General features: G+C 36.3%; 1 protein-coding gene across 3 annotated transcripts in view; it reads right to left on the reverse strand.

The window, feature by feature from the left end:
* Positions 1-402: 402 nt before the first annotated feature.
* Positions 403-15058, reverse strand: part of p4ha1a (prolyl 4-hydroxylase, alpha polypeptide I a) — a 30454-nt gene continuing 15798 nt past the window's right edge. For 2 of the 3 annotated variants that reach the window (XM_081393236.1, XM_081393238.1), the window contains exons 6-16: positions 14312-14449; positions 13965-14213; positions 12721-12914; positions 11726-11902; positions 7451-7521; positions 4678-4777; positions 4540-4593; positions 4375-4440; positions 4196-4264; positions 1899-1995; positions 403-914 (exon numbers count right to left, since the gene is read on the reverse strand). In XM_081393236.1, coding sequence (XP_081249362.1) covers positions 844-914; positions 1899-1995; positions 4196-4264; positions 4375-4440; positions 4540-4593; positions 4678-4777; positions 7451-7521; positions 11726-11902; positions 12721-12914; positions 13965-14213; positions 14312-14449 — 1286 coding nt within the window. In that variant the 3' untranslated portion in view covers positions 403-843. Of the gene's footprint in view, positions 915-1898; positions 1996-4195; positions 4265-4374; positions 4441-4539; positions 4594-4677; positions 4778-6239; positions 6311-7450; positions 7522-11725; positions 11903-12720; positions 12915-13964; positions 14214-14311; positions 14450-15058 lie in introns of all 3 variants that reach the window. The other variant, XM_081393237.1, reaches the window with a different exon arrangement.

Below are 15058 nucleotides of genomic sequence, written 5' to 3' on the forward strand. Positions count from 1 at the left end.
TCTATTTTAATTGAAAATTATATTTTTTAAGTTATTTTTCTTTCAATTACCAGTGTCTCTGATACCAGTGGACAAAAACAAGGGTTTGACAATTTGCTGATTATGTGTGGCTGTATGAGAAAATCACCAAAGAATGTTCTGCAAAACCAAGACTCTTTGGTACATCTTTGGTTTGCCTAATATTAACATGTAATAAACAGATCAGTTAATGTAAGAGCTTGACTAACAATGATTACTGTGTTTGAAATGTTTGCAACTTAGACGTCGTAAGTATATTTAAAAGTAAGAGTGTTCGTGTTCAGCTATTCGCGCTTTCTTGTTTACGTTTCAATGTAAACAATAATAGAATTTGTATGATTTATTATAAAGGAGAGGGAATAGGCAAAATAAAGCAAAGAGATTCACTTTGGGAAAATCATTTTTATTAGACCATTCCCGAACATTCTGTGAATGCGGCGAACATGCATTCTGTGCATTTTCTGTCATGTCACTTTGGTCTGTCTGTCAGTCAGAATAAGTGTTGGAGATGTGCTGTCACTTCAGTGCTGTGATTTGATGCCATTGTACAGCTCAATAGCTAAAGGCCTGTTGTAATGGAGTGTTGTCAGAAATAGCTGCTTCCTTTGAATTGACTTGACCATAGTGTGCAATGATAAAAGGCACTAACAGAGGTAATGTAACCCAAAGGCAGGCTCACACTCTTTGATTACAAATAATGTGATGGGTCACAAGAAGGCTGCTGTCAACACAGTAGACATGAACAGCAGGGAGGATGCCGTGTTTTCCGAGTCTGTTCAGAGTCCAGGAGGAGGAGTGCATGAGGAAGACGAGTGAAGGCTTTGATCAATCCGTCTCTTTCAGGCTGCATGGTCTCCTGAATTCCTGACCTCTCTCGTGGATCCATTTATTTGACACTAACGGATAGGCAATGAGAGATTGAAAGAACGAAATTTGTCAACAAAAGTTGATATGTGACAATATATTTATAACCATGCCTTCAGAAAAGTAACAGGGTTGAGAGTTTAGAAAAGTTTAGGAAGCTTTAGATGGTCGATAGTTTAATTCGACACAATGAACAATTTGCTCGGGTGCATAAATTATTAAAAAACTGAATTTAATTTAATACATTATTTAACAAGGGAATTCAAGGCTTTTAAATGATGTATTATGTCAACTACAATGTGCTTAAATTCTAAAACAGCAAGAATTACTAGTAAATTATTAGATAAAAAATTTTATTTAGTTTACTATTTTCCACAATAATACATTATAGTAACACAATTATTAAAAAAGGTTATTAAAAAAAGAAAAGACTTTTATATGTGCTTACTTGCTGAAAGAATGAAGATGTCATTAAGTGTTTTTTACTTATGGAATAATACATTATTTTAACAATGGATAATTATGATGGTAACAGGGTTGACACATAACCAACTTCAAGACTTTTAAATGGATTATTATCAACTAAAATGTGCTTATTTGTTAATACAGCATAAAATACTCATGAAGAAGGTAAAAAGCTAGATAGTTTAATTGTACATTATTAACTAGTTGCTCAAGTGCATGATAATGCTGAGAGTAACAAATTACCATTTAAGATTGTAACAAACCTAACACAAAAAAATATTAGTTTATAAAAGTTATTAAAAAGAGAAAATTTGTATTTGTCTATAATGAAGTCATTAAAAAATTGCTTTCATTTATAGAATAATACAATATTAGAATAAGCAAGAATTATGATGGTAACAGGGTTGACATAACACAACACGATTTTTAAATGATGGATTATGTCAAATAAAATCTGATTATTTGCTAATACTGCAGGAAATACAGGCAATCCTCATAAAGAAATAAAAATGAAAATAAAGCTGATAATGCATTGTGTCCGAGACACTCACCCCACTTGTTTCCCACCAGTACTGGACAAGCTGCGTGTCTCGTGCTGTAATCTCCCTCTCCACTGGGAAAGAGATTATACCAGAATACAGCTGTACCCTAAACACAGACACAAAAATGTTAAGTGATAATTCTTAATAGGAAAGGCAGTTGTACCTATAACCTGTAATACTGTCTATTTAAACAAATAAAGCAACACCCATGACATCTTTTCTGTACCTGTTTCTATGGCTTGGTGTTTTGGCAGTGTATTGTGTCACACCGTACAGTTTAGTTACCTACGGTTACCGAGTTATGTTGCATACTAATATAAATGAAAGTGAAGCATTTAATACACATCAGATTATCCTAAATAGACTCTACTACATGGTCATCCCTACTGAAAAAGAAGTGTGCTTAATTGTACTGAATGTGCACTTGTAGTGTACTTGAACTCTTAAAAGTATACTTAAAAAACAGCACTTGCAGATAATATAATATTAATGAAAAAAGGCCACTAAAGTGAACTTAAAGAAACACCATTTCTTAACACACTTCAGTAAACTTTTAAAAAATTGCACTTTGCAATAGTCAATTTAAAAGTTTTACTTTAGTGTATTTAATAATGATTATATTTAATCTTTTGTTGTGCTTTAAAGAAGTAAACTTATTTTGATGTGTTGACACATAGTAAAGCATGCCAAGTACTTGATTATAATTTTACAATTTTGATATTACATTTAAACTTAATTTATCACAAATTAAAATTAAATTATAAATATTTAAATAATGAAATAAAAAAATAATAGAAATGACATTAAAGTATATTTAAGTTTACCATAAATGCTAGTACGTTCAACAGAACTACTGTCACGTTTTGCCTTTGTTTCGTTTTCATATTGGACTTTTAGTTACCCGTTTCCTGTTCGTTTGTTTCTGTCAGTTATTATTTGCCATGGACACTAATTTAAAGGGGGGGTGAAATGCTATTTCATGCATACTGAGTTTTTTACACTGTTAAAGAGTTGGATTCCCATGCTAAACATGGACAAAGTTTCAAAAACTAAGTTGTACGTTTGAATCAGTATTTTTGTTCCAAAAATACTCCTTCCGGTTTGTCACAAGTTTCGGAAAGTTTTTTTCGAGTATGGGACTATGTTACGTAAGATGGTGCGGAATTTCCTTATATGGGTTCTAAGGGCCCTTCTCCGGTAAGATCGCGGGCGCGCGCGCACTCGTAGACCAGAGCAAGAGAGTGAAAGCAGTTCGCCATCAAAGCGCCCTGCCCGGCTTTTGGAAGTCAATGTAGCCAAAGAAGTGGGTTTTTGGTTGCCAGGGCAAGACAACACTGCACAGATTCCCAAAGAACCCAGCGTTAAGGGACCCGTGGATGGAGTTTGTTTTCCTGAGCATAAACGGAGTTGTGTAAGACTGTTTGTTCCCTGCATTTCGACGATGATTGTTTTATAAACAAAGCCCAGATCGACGGATTTGCAGATCGTCTAATGCTTAAGGATCGAGCAGTCGCAATGATAAAGGTTCGCGGTCGTGCGTTGGAACCGGAAGGTGAGTAACTGTTGAACAAATGTCTCTCTGTGTGTTGTTAGCTCGGCGCGTTAGCACAGCTTTAGCTTCGCCCACACGGCCCGCCCCCAGCCGCTCGTTTTTTTCCGGAAAGACTCGGTACAGCCTATCTTTCTTTTATAAATATAATAAAACTAAAGACTTTTCGGAGATATGAAGGATGCAATACTACTCTATAGGTACTCAAGATTAACAGGAGATTGAGTGAAAATGAGCATTTCACCCCCCCTTTAACGATCACACCTGTTGAGTCTTTGAGTTAATCATCACTGTGTATTTAAGTTCCTCATTTCTCTTCAGTTCCTTGTCTGGTATTGTTTGTGTGTTACACCCTGTTGCTTGGCTACTCGTCATGTGTGTTTTTTATATTAAAGTTATTTTGTTTATAGTTATTCTGTGCTTCATCTGTTCATCTTCTTGAACCCTGTGGTGACATTAACCACAATACCACAATAGAGGTAACATATAACATATAAAGATGCACCCAAGTCCTATAAGTGGGTCAAAAAAAAAAGGCTCTTAGGTTCCATTTAATATAAATTGAAACTATAATATATTTTCATTTAATTGTAAATAACATGAAATTAGGTTCATAAGATCACACTTATGTATATTCTTTAATTTCTGTAATAAGTACTCATTTTAAAAGTATGTTAAACGTGTACATCTTTTTCACAAGGGCAGGTAATATATAAATCATTTTGGCACAGAGTGTCTAAACTCAAACAAACAGCACCTTCATTGGCTTTACTGCAGCTCCAACTTCTGGAAAGACAGTGGCGCCCCCTGCTGATACATCACTCATCTGCAACAAAGTGGATGTTTTACAGGGAATTTCATACCAAGTGATAGCAATAGTAGAGCCAACCCTGACAGGACAGTCACCACAAGAGTAATCGATCAAATCCTACTCACATAGAAAAGCCAGGTTGCTATACGATTCCCTGTGCCCAGCTCTTTAAAAGCATCTGGTTCATCTTTCTAGTGGAAAAAGCATATTAAAATGGTACATATTGTATATAACTTGCATGCTTTGCAACATCAAATACTTAGCGTACGATTAAAGAGCTTTGTATTTACCCGTCCAAAGTCAAAGTGCGGCTCATATTGTCCTCCAACACCGTAATTCGCCACCTAAGAAGAGATAAAGTTGTAAATTGAAAGAAACAGAACTGAACTATTCTCAGTCTCCTGCATTAAAGGCCTCATGAACACGACCTGTAGTTCTTCTGCTGTTTTGACATCGAGGCCTGTGATGTCTTCTATGCGCTGATTTATGTGATCCACAACCGGATGTTCATAGGCCGCCAACCACGCGCTGACAGAAAAGACAATTAATAACATATTGGCTCCATATTCCCACTGAGAACTATTTGCAACAGTATAACGTTTTTTTTTCTTCTGTTTTTACATGAAAACGAATATAATGTGAGTTGTCCAGTGTAAAGCTGCAATGAAGTAATGCAATGTTTATTATAAGATATTAGTATGTGATATGAAATTTTAGTATTGTTAATATGCAGAATGCAAGGGAAAAAAGTAATTAGAATGAAACTAGATTTAAAGTAGCGTTTGCCCACGCAAAACTTATGGATGCTTGTTTCTAAATAAAAAATTAAATAGAAAGGTACTTGCTAAATTTTATCACACAAATCTGACTTTTTCCTAGAATTGTGAGATAGCTTGCAATTGCGAGGTATAAACTCACAATTGCGAGAAAATAAATCAGAATCGTGAGAGAAAACGTCACAATTACTTTTTTATTTATTTTGTGGTGGAAACAAGCTCCCAGAAAAACTCGCCACCACTAAGCATGTCAAAAGTGGCCACCCTTCAAATTAGGTTAGATTAGGAGATATATGATATATTCATGAACTTGTTTATCAGTCTGTGAGTTATTGACAGAAATGAGTTTCACCTCAGTGTTTAGCTGATGTTTTGAAGTGTGTGAGCGGTGGCTAGGGTTACTCAAACACTTTAAATTATTTACGAAGGCAGCATGACTTTAAGTAGAATTCTCTATAATGAGAGGCACCCATGCAGTCCGTAGTCTCCTTTCATCAGATATGCAACTATCATGTGTTTTCTCAATTAATATAACGGCATGTTGTATGAAATAAAATATAACACATTAAAATAACATGAAGACAAATAAAAGACCACAATGATCCCTGAAGTATGGAAGCTTGTTTCTCACAATTTAAACTATTTCTCACAATTCCAAGTTTATATTTCACAATTCTGAGAAAGATATAGCAGAATTGAAAGTTATAAACTCGCAACAGTGAGAAATAAACTTGTTTATAACTCGCAATTCTGACTTTTTTTCTTCGAATTGTGAGATAAAAGTCCCAATTACCTTTTTGATTTTTTTATTCTGTGGCGGAAACAAGTTTCCATACTGAAGTGTGTAATTTCTATATTTCCCAAGAAAAATAAACTCACTCATTCATTTACTCATTTACATTTACATATCGATTTGCATGGGAAAAAAACTCAACAGAACGTCATACAGATTTGGAACTAAAAGATTAAGTAAATGATGACAGAACATGTATTTTTGGTGAACTATCCCTTTAACGCTTTTTAGATCCTAGACATTATTTTGTGCTTTTTGTACATCATTTTTGTACATGTGAATCAAGATAAATATGTCTGTCTCTGCAGCCTGGTCACACTTCACTGTTTTATAGACTGAGGTCCACAACGAGGATTCTGGGTAAAGAGAGAAAGGGGGAGCAGACAGATGTGAACTCTGCGCTTTATCTTTGACCCCTTACCTCTTGGAGACTCTGTACTGGGCGGTGGTGAGTTTGCCAGTTTGAGGGTCATGCACGGTGGCACGCCTGAGCTAAAGAGCCAGCACAGAGAAAAAGAGAGGAAATAGAAGAGAAAGGTGAAAGGTGCTGCTGACACACGGCTTAAACTGAACTACACCAACTGCGGACTTGGACTGCATGGGTGGTTTATGTTTATGTAACATGGTGTGCAGTTTCTGCCTGAGTCGAACTGCCACAGGTAAAATTTATAAGACTAGGGTGTTCACTGATTACGTACCTCTTGTGTGTGAAGAAGCAGTGGAAGAGTAACAATCCCAAAAGCAAAACAAACAGGGATATCTATTTATTATGCATGGTATTAACGCAAACTTGTAGGGCTGGTGGATGGTATGATGGGATGAACTGTGCAACAGAACTATTGTGTCACTTTATATATAGCGAAAGCACTATGCTCACAAGGCTGCATTTATTTCATCAAAAATACAGAAATATTATAACAGGTTTTTTATGTCATTTATTCCTGTGATAACAGCTGCATTTTTAGCATCATAACTCCAGTCTTCAGTGTCACATGATTCTTCAGAAATCCATTTAATATGCTGATTTGATGCTCAATTATAATTGGTTCTGAACTATTAATAATGGTTCTTATTATTATCAATGTTGACAAATCGTTTTTGCTGCTTAATATTTTTAATGAATCTTTTCAGGATTCTTTGATAACTAGAAAGTTCAAAGGTTCTCTTTTTCTTTCATAAAAAAATATTCAGCAGCACAACTGTTTTCAACATTAATAATAAAAAGACACAAGAAATGTAAATAATAAGAATGTTTCTTAAGCACCAAATCATGTGACACTAAAGAATGACTCAATAATGAACTAGAAAACAGTTATTTTAAATGGTTAGAATGTTTCAAAAATAAAACTGTTTGTAGTTTTGCTTGAATAAATGCAGCCTTAGTTAGCATAAGAGACTTCTTTCAAAAACATGAATAAATCTTAATTATTCCAAACTTTTGACTTACTTTTGTTGTTTTACTTGTTACAAACGTATATAATATATATGTGTATGAATGACTTTGCTCCACCCACCCATAATAAGCATGTGACAAATATCCCCTTTGTCTGGGCTCTTGTTAAAGTTGCTTTTCCAGCATGCAGTAGGGGGAACTGGTGTGTTGGCAGTTCTACAGGCCAACAGAAGCCTTACCTTTTACTGATGCGATACTGAGCCGTCTCTAGCACACCAGTAATGGGGTTGGAGATAGTGGCTCGGCGCAGCTGTTGAGCCAACCGGCCAAGAGGACACAAGTTACACAGCAGCTGTAGTCTTATAGGCTGACCACATGAACTTGAGCGCAGGCCTTCTGACTCTATATGAGCCCTTGATTAAACTCTGGACTAATAACTTGAAATGAACCCTGAATAATGGAGGTTACAATACTCTAAGAAGTTTTATCATAATACAAATACTCCAAATATAGGAGGCTTTATATGCTTATTTATATGCTGTTCAAGTATTACCAAAGAAGTGAAAATGCCTGAATTTTGGTTTATGCTTTACAGTTGTCATTCACTTTAAATTGGAACCTACTAACATGGATAAAGCATCACATAAAAGCAAGGGTTTTTGCTACACAGTGTCATTGCAGATATACTCTTTTCACAGGCATATTTGTCATTGTTACCGAATGTGTCCGATAACAGGAAGGTTACGCAGATAAAACGAGTTGTGATAGGCTGTCGTGTGTTCTCATTATGGTAGCTGCCATTAAAGGTCAACCACCATTGTGTAGAAAAATCACTCATTACCACTGATATGACTGGTGTTTTCATCTCATTCGAGGGGACATCATTTTAAACATGTTTGTCAAAAGTATTATTATTATAATAGATGAAATTTTGTTACAGTGGAAAAAAATTATTGTACAATAATTTCCAGAATGAATGTATATTTAATGTAAAGGTAAATGCTATTTCAAGTATATTTTGGCAACAGTTTACAATAAGGTCTTATTTGTTAATAGATACAACTTTTAATCTTAAAAATGTATTATTAAAGGGGCCATGAACGGATTTTTTTTATTAATGTTTCCAGAGGTTCACTTATAATATTAGTATGATTTTTGGACATAATTTAGAAATAAGTCATTTTTGCTACCCTGATTTTAGCCCTCTGATTTGAACGCTCTGTTTGAAGGGGCGTGTCTGCTGTGTGACCTCAGTGTAAACTGCTGTGATTGGCTAACATCTTTGTATATGAAATAAGTATTACCTTTGGAACTCTCAATTTTTACTATTACTGCTGTCGAGATTAACTAATCGTGAAAAGTGTTGATTATAGCATTATATTTAGATCTACTCCCGTCATATGAAAGGTTGCAGTGATGCGCATTTAGCCGATGACAAACATGTCTATTGAGCGCATGAATGCAGTGATCTTGTCATTGCAACTTGATTTCTGCACTCTCACAAATGCTGTCATCATAACTAACAGTGCAAACACAATGGAAGTAAGAGATTTAAGATGAAATAAGAGATTTCATTGTACAGTTTAGACAGCGTCAATATTATATCATTTAAAATGAGAGTTTAGAACTCAGTCACTGATAAACTCGCTGTGTGATTGACAGCTCCAGAGATTATAAAGGGTGGGTTATGTGATCGCTTTCTGTATACAATTTAATCACAAATGAAAAAACTGATTATTTAGATGCTACTAAAGCCGGGAACACACCAAGCCGACGCCGACGAACTAGCGCTGATGAAAGCCGACTGTGTTGTCGCCTCGCGTCGGGTAAAAAGCTGCACTTGAACACACCAAGAGAACTACTGCCGACTGTCAGCTAGCGTGCGCGTTCTGTGCCTGCGTGTAAATGAGACAACTGTCTATTTCTGCTGATATATTCGTCTATATTCGTCATTCAAAAAGGAAAACCGACACTGCCGGCTGCAGTTACACAAACCGTAAACAAAGCAGTGCGTGCTTACCGTTTTGAATATCAGTCCTGCAAAACACTTTCTCTCTTCCACTCCTCTCGTGTTAATATTGAAATATTCGCCAAGGAACACTCAGGTAAGATGACATATCATTAGAACAGCCTTTTATCTGTACTGTTTGACTTTGCTCGCTGTTTTGCTATTATTCTCGTGCACTGCCTCGTTCACTAAGCTGAACAGCCAATCAGAGTTCCCTCTTTCACCGACGGCCCGGCGCCGATTCAACATGTCGAATCGGCCGTTACAAAGCCGACGAGGACCAATTTCAGCCGACGGTGAGGAACACACTGAGAAGATTTAGTCGGCCGACGCATGGAAACTGCCCGACGGCCGACGGTCGGCTTGGTGTGTTCCAGGCTTAAGAGAAACCATGTGAAGTAGACCGTTTAATCACTGGCTTGATTTACTGATGCATAAACAGCATGATTTTAATGATTATGAGACAATAGAGAACTGTACATGAATGTACATGAATCATTATATTTCAGAAATCACTGATCACAAATTAGGCATTAGAATTAACACTGTTTGCAAAGCCAGCTGCGAAATTGCAACTGATTTACAAAAGAATCCATAGTGAAATAAATATCCATCCAACAAATAATGCTATTGAGATATTCACATAGTTGAAAATAAATAACCACTTTCCTAGCATTAGGATCCTTTGGAAGGTAATGCAATTTTTAGTCCAGTGATCCTGTATCTCTTTTCTCTTTCTCGTCTTACTAACGTGCCAGTGGGCGGGGCCAAAGACGCTACGATGTAGAAGTAGGCATTGATTTAATTCTGCAGACGCGGCCTTTTGATGCACTATTACTTCATAATATGACAAAATCCTTAACTTGTGGTTTGAGCTTGGTTTCAATAAAAAACTAATAAGGAAGATTTGAGTTCTGAAACTTACAGGATGTTTTTAATAGTACAATGACCTCTTGCATGTCACAAGATCAAGAAAAATTGATGATTTCTCAGTTCATGACCCCTTTAAATGTTTAAATTAGCATTAACTAAGTTGTATAAACGCTGTACAAGTATTGTTCATTGTTAGTTTAAATTAACTAATGTAGTTAACTAATGTTAACAAAAGAAACCTTACAGTAAAGTGTAACCAATATTTTTACACACACACACATTCTTGAACGCGACTTATCAGGTTTTTTATTTTTATTTCTCTCAACAATGCGATTTTGTCCTGGTGTGATGTTTTTTCCAGAAAATGCAGTGCATGACCCAGTAGCACCTCAATGCAGTACAAAAGATCCGGGGGGGAAGGAGTCGGATCTCATATAAGGGGTGGAGATTGGTAGGTTTAGAGGTGGGTCTAGGGATCAGGAGGTGGAGTTGGGTAGGTTTAGGCATAGATATCATATAAAGGCTAGATGGCTTAAGGCAGAGTCACTTCCGGCATCACCGGCGGCCATCTTAGGACAGGGCCTTGTGAATTAAGGTGAGTGAGCAGCACGCACACAAATCCTCTTATCTCGCTGAAATCTGGACGGATTTACAAACGGTTTGGTTTCTTACAAACGTTATTAACGTGGCTATAATTCTGAATGCTTAAACATTTTGAACATAATTATTCATATGTATGCAGTATAATAGCTACATCTCTGACGTTTATAACAAACCAAACCGTTTGAAAATCGGTAGAAAATGGAGCAACTAAGTTATGGTTATTTAAAAGTACATGGACCATGTTATGAGTGAGCGAGCACCCTGTCGTAAGATGGCCGCCGTGTGCGGATGTCGAGCTCCATTGGCCAGCAGCGCGGACGAGACATCTAGCCTTTATATGATATCTATGGGTTTAGGTATGTAAGGTGGGAGGAGTTGGATCTGGATCCGACTCCTCCCCCCGGATCTTTTGTACTGCATTGAGGACCATCTCGCATGGCCAAAAGGAAGTGGACACCTGAACACGACATCCATATTCTTGATGAACATTTAATTTAAAAACAAATAAGGTAAACAGAAGTTCAACCCTACTTGCTTGATGCGCGAGAACAAACCTCATTGGTTTCCTCACATTAAGCAAGCATGTTTGAGCTTCCAAATACTGTCCAATATTTTATGCTCTATGTATGTGCGTTGATCAATGTTAATATGTAAAGCAAAGGCTAAATTAAATCGGTTCATCATAAAAAGCGACCGTGTCTCTTCAGAAGACTTGTATTTTCAATTCATGTAAATCCTTTATAATGTCTTTATGAACTTTTTGATGCATGAAAGTCTGGGTTGTGAGGACTTTCAATGGATGGACAAAATGATCAGAGAAGAATTCAAAATATCTTAATTTTTGTTCCTAAGATGAACAAAAGTCAACATGAGGTTGAGGTCAACGTGAGTAAATTATGACAGAATTAGAATTTTTGGGTGAAGGGACCATCACAGAAATTACTGGACTAAGGGTGTTGTTAATGGCATTTTGCCCATTAATAGTATACATATTTATAAACATTTTAATGTGTATAAAAGTTGAACTCACCCTCGGTTTGGCCAGTTCCTTGACCTTCTCCATTTCTTTTTCTGTTATAATTTCATGGTAACGAATGATACGTGGACGGTCCCATTCGTCCTCTTGTTTCACCGGGCCGAGCATGTAAAACGGATGTCTGTTATTGTTGTAGTAACGGCAGAACAAACGGCTCTGTCTGCGAGGAGTCTGTAAGGATGAGATTATGCATATATTATGTACATTTAATTTATATCTTGTGCAAGACAAATAAATTAGTTAGTGTTTCATGTTCTCTCACAGCAGAAGTAAGTTTCAGTGTGCTGAACCAGGCACTGCCATAGCAAAACCCATTCACTGACTCCCAAAAGCCAGCATGTGTCACATATAAACTCAGCACATAGCAGAGCATGTGGGTGTTTTTAATTAGTTTTGTATGCAATATGCATTCAGCTGTGGTGAACTGAACAGACAAAAACAGATTTGTGCCATGGCCACATTACACACCATGGTTGTGCATAAATAATTAAAAGTCCTGTCTTTAGTAATTACTTACCTCAAATACAGAAACCACTAAAAATAAACATACTAGGTTACATCAACACAGTAAAAAACAGCTGAAACTGGCTGAAAGAGATGACTGGTCCCACATTGGTCCCACTTTATATTAGGTGTCTTTAATTACTATGTACTTATGTAAAAACATACAACATACATATTGTGTTGTATTGCAAAACTTACTGCTATTGAGGTGGGATATGGTTTTAAGGGTAAGGGGTAAGAGAAGTGTTATTACATGCAGTTTTTTTTAAAATAAGTGCAATATAAAACATGTATTTACACAATAAGTGCATTGTATTCAATTAATTATTTACATTTTATTACATAGCAGTTAAAGACACTTAATGTAAAGGGAGTGTGACATATTAAATGACTGTCATCAGCTAATGCATCAGTGTTTCGTGCTCAACGTGACATTCCAGTGAATATTTATATTAATGTAGCAGTTACAGTATATTAATAATCACCATTCTGAGTCCTTCTCCTCTACATAGCTTCTCATATTTCCTCTTCTCAGGGAGATATTCCATCTTCCCAACCTCCTTTTCTTGCTCTTTCTTGCTCTCTTCTTTGGGGCTCTGCTCCTTCTCAGCCTTATTCTGTTTGGCTAGCTGGTAGTCAAAATACTTCAGGTTCCCAAGTGCTCGCTGGTGCTCAGGATCTAGAGGGCAGAGATAAATGTTAAACATTTTGTAATAGTTTAGAAAACTGATAAATACCTCAAATGGCTCAGAAATAATATTTCCACTCGCAGATCATGATATGATATTCTGGTCTCCTTTCTTCAATGGCATGTGAAAAGTATGTGTAAATATTTCATTGTAGGCCACATCCACATTAATCCTAAAAATGTAAATTTTTCTCAACATTTTGGCCCTCACACTGAGACAGCATTTTTGTCCAGCAAAAACTGAGCTTTTTGAAGACGCTCTCCCAAGTAGATAAATTTGAAAACGCTTTCTGCAATAATATTTTTTTCCGCGTTGTAGTGTGGACTATGGAAGCTTGTTTTCACCATAAGAATAAAAAAGGTAATTGCAACTTTTTATCTCAAAATTCAGTTTTTTTCCCTCAGAATTGTGAGATAAACAGACAATTGTGAGTTATAAAGTCCGAAATGTGAGATACAAACTTGCAGCTGTGAGAAACAAAGTCAGAATTGCGAGATATAAACTCATTTCTCCTTTTTCTCAGCTGAGAGTTTATATCTTCTTTTCCTGACTTTATTTCTCCTAACTGATTTTCCCCCCCTCGGAATTGACAGAAAAAGGTCAGAATTGTGAAATAAAACGTCACAATTACCTTTTTTACTCCATAGCAGAAACAAGCTTCCATTGTGACATGTGACACATATTGTACCCATATTTACCTATGGTTATATTGGCATTTACTTCCTAGTGTTGCTAAAGATAAATGGACGCACCATAGAGTAGTGGTATATTTTTCTAAAAAAATTATCATGCCAGAAGAATATTATTATACATGTTCTCTCTGCAACATCTCAGTAAGATTTTAATATTTTTTTACGCATGCACAGAAATGTGATTTAAAACATATTCAGATGTTTCATTGTGAGCAAGCAACTTCTGGAAATATCCTTAAGATCTTAAAGATCCTAGTGTGACCAGAGAGTGTTATGAAATGAAAACGCCATTTTCAAATACATCCAGATGAATGTGGACACAGCCATAGTCTTGTAGAGCAGACTAACCCACAGTGAGCAGTCTCTTGGTATATTCCAGAGCTCTCTCCAGCTCCCCCTGCTGGTAGACGGAGTAGCTGAGGTAGTCCAGCACGGTCACAATGTCAACACTGGATTCCTCTCCTTCATCCAGTTGCTTGAGTGCCTGGACCATCCATAGCTCTGTGTGGTAGTAGTCTGCATCGGAGTAGGCGATTTTTCCTAGTTCAAAACAGTCCTCTACCGTCAGGGTGTTTTTAAATGGCAAGCCTGTAACACCTGCAAGAACACGTGCAATGAGATGTCATACAAATGCAAAAAATCTGAAGTATAGTTGTCAAATATTTAGTCTGATCTTTCATGTAGTTCACACTCACCAGGCAGGTTTCCAGACGAGATGGTCTGTGTGTCCAGTTGATAGGTGTCCTGCAGTCGGAGGAGAGCTTTGGCTGCACCGTTCTGGTCTTCATCATTAGGGAAATACTGACGCTGTATGGTCAGGTTTGAGATAAAGCCTAGAAGAAAATGCGGTTATCTTTTCATAAGAAAAACTATATCTAGAGGAAGAACATCTGTTTTGTTTTTACAACTTCTAGGACACATTTCTCAATACTTAGGTCACGTTTTCTTTTTCAACTCCTCACACAGTTCTCCTAACTTTTAGCTTGGCACAGCAATAATTTCACATCTAAAATGCACTAAAACTAGCAAAACACTTCATACATGTCTCAAATCAAGCCATTCTTTCATAACAATAGCAAAGGTTTTCAACAAACAAACACACTTTGTCACTCATAAAACAGTGACTTAAACACTAACAACAGGTAGCACTATACAGTGTTTTCTTTTGTGCATATTTACAAAACAAGAATGACACTTTTTAGTGTTTATAATTCACTGCAGTCAATTTTACAGTCTATATTTACATTAAAGTATAAAATATTCCTGAATTTTCCTTAATTTTCTTTTGTATAGATGGTAATGTATCTGAACACCTACACAGCTGTTCGTCTTTCAGTCTCATCTAATATCTTTGACAGCATTTCATTTTTTAGATTTGGAATATATTTCTATGTGGCATTACTGAAGAAATGTAGAAAATTGCTGTTTTATTCAGTTTTGTA

This window comes from Scardinius erythrophthalmus (genome assembly GCF_964197995.2).
Source record: "Scardinius erythrophthalmus genome assembly, chromosome: 18".
In the NCBI taxonomy this organism is placed as follows: Eukaryota; Metazoa; Chordata; class Actinopteri; order Cypriniformes; family Leuciscidae; genus Scardinius; species Scardinius erythrophthalmus.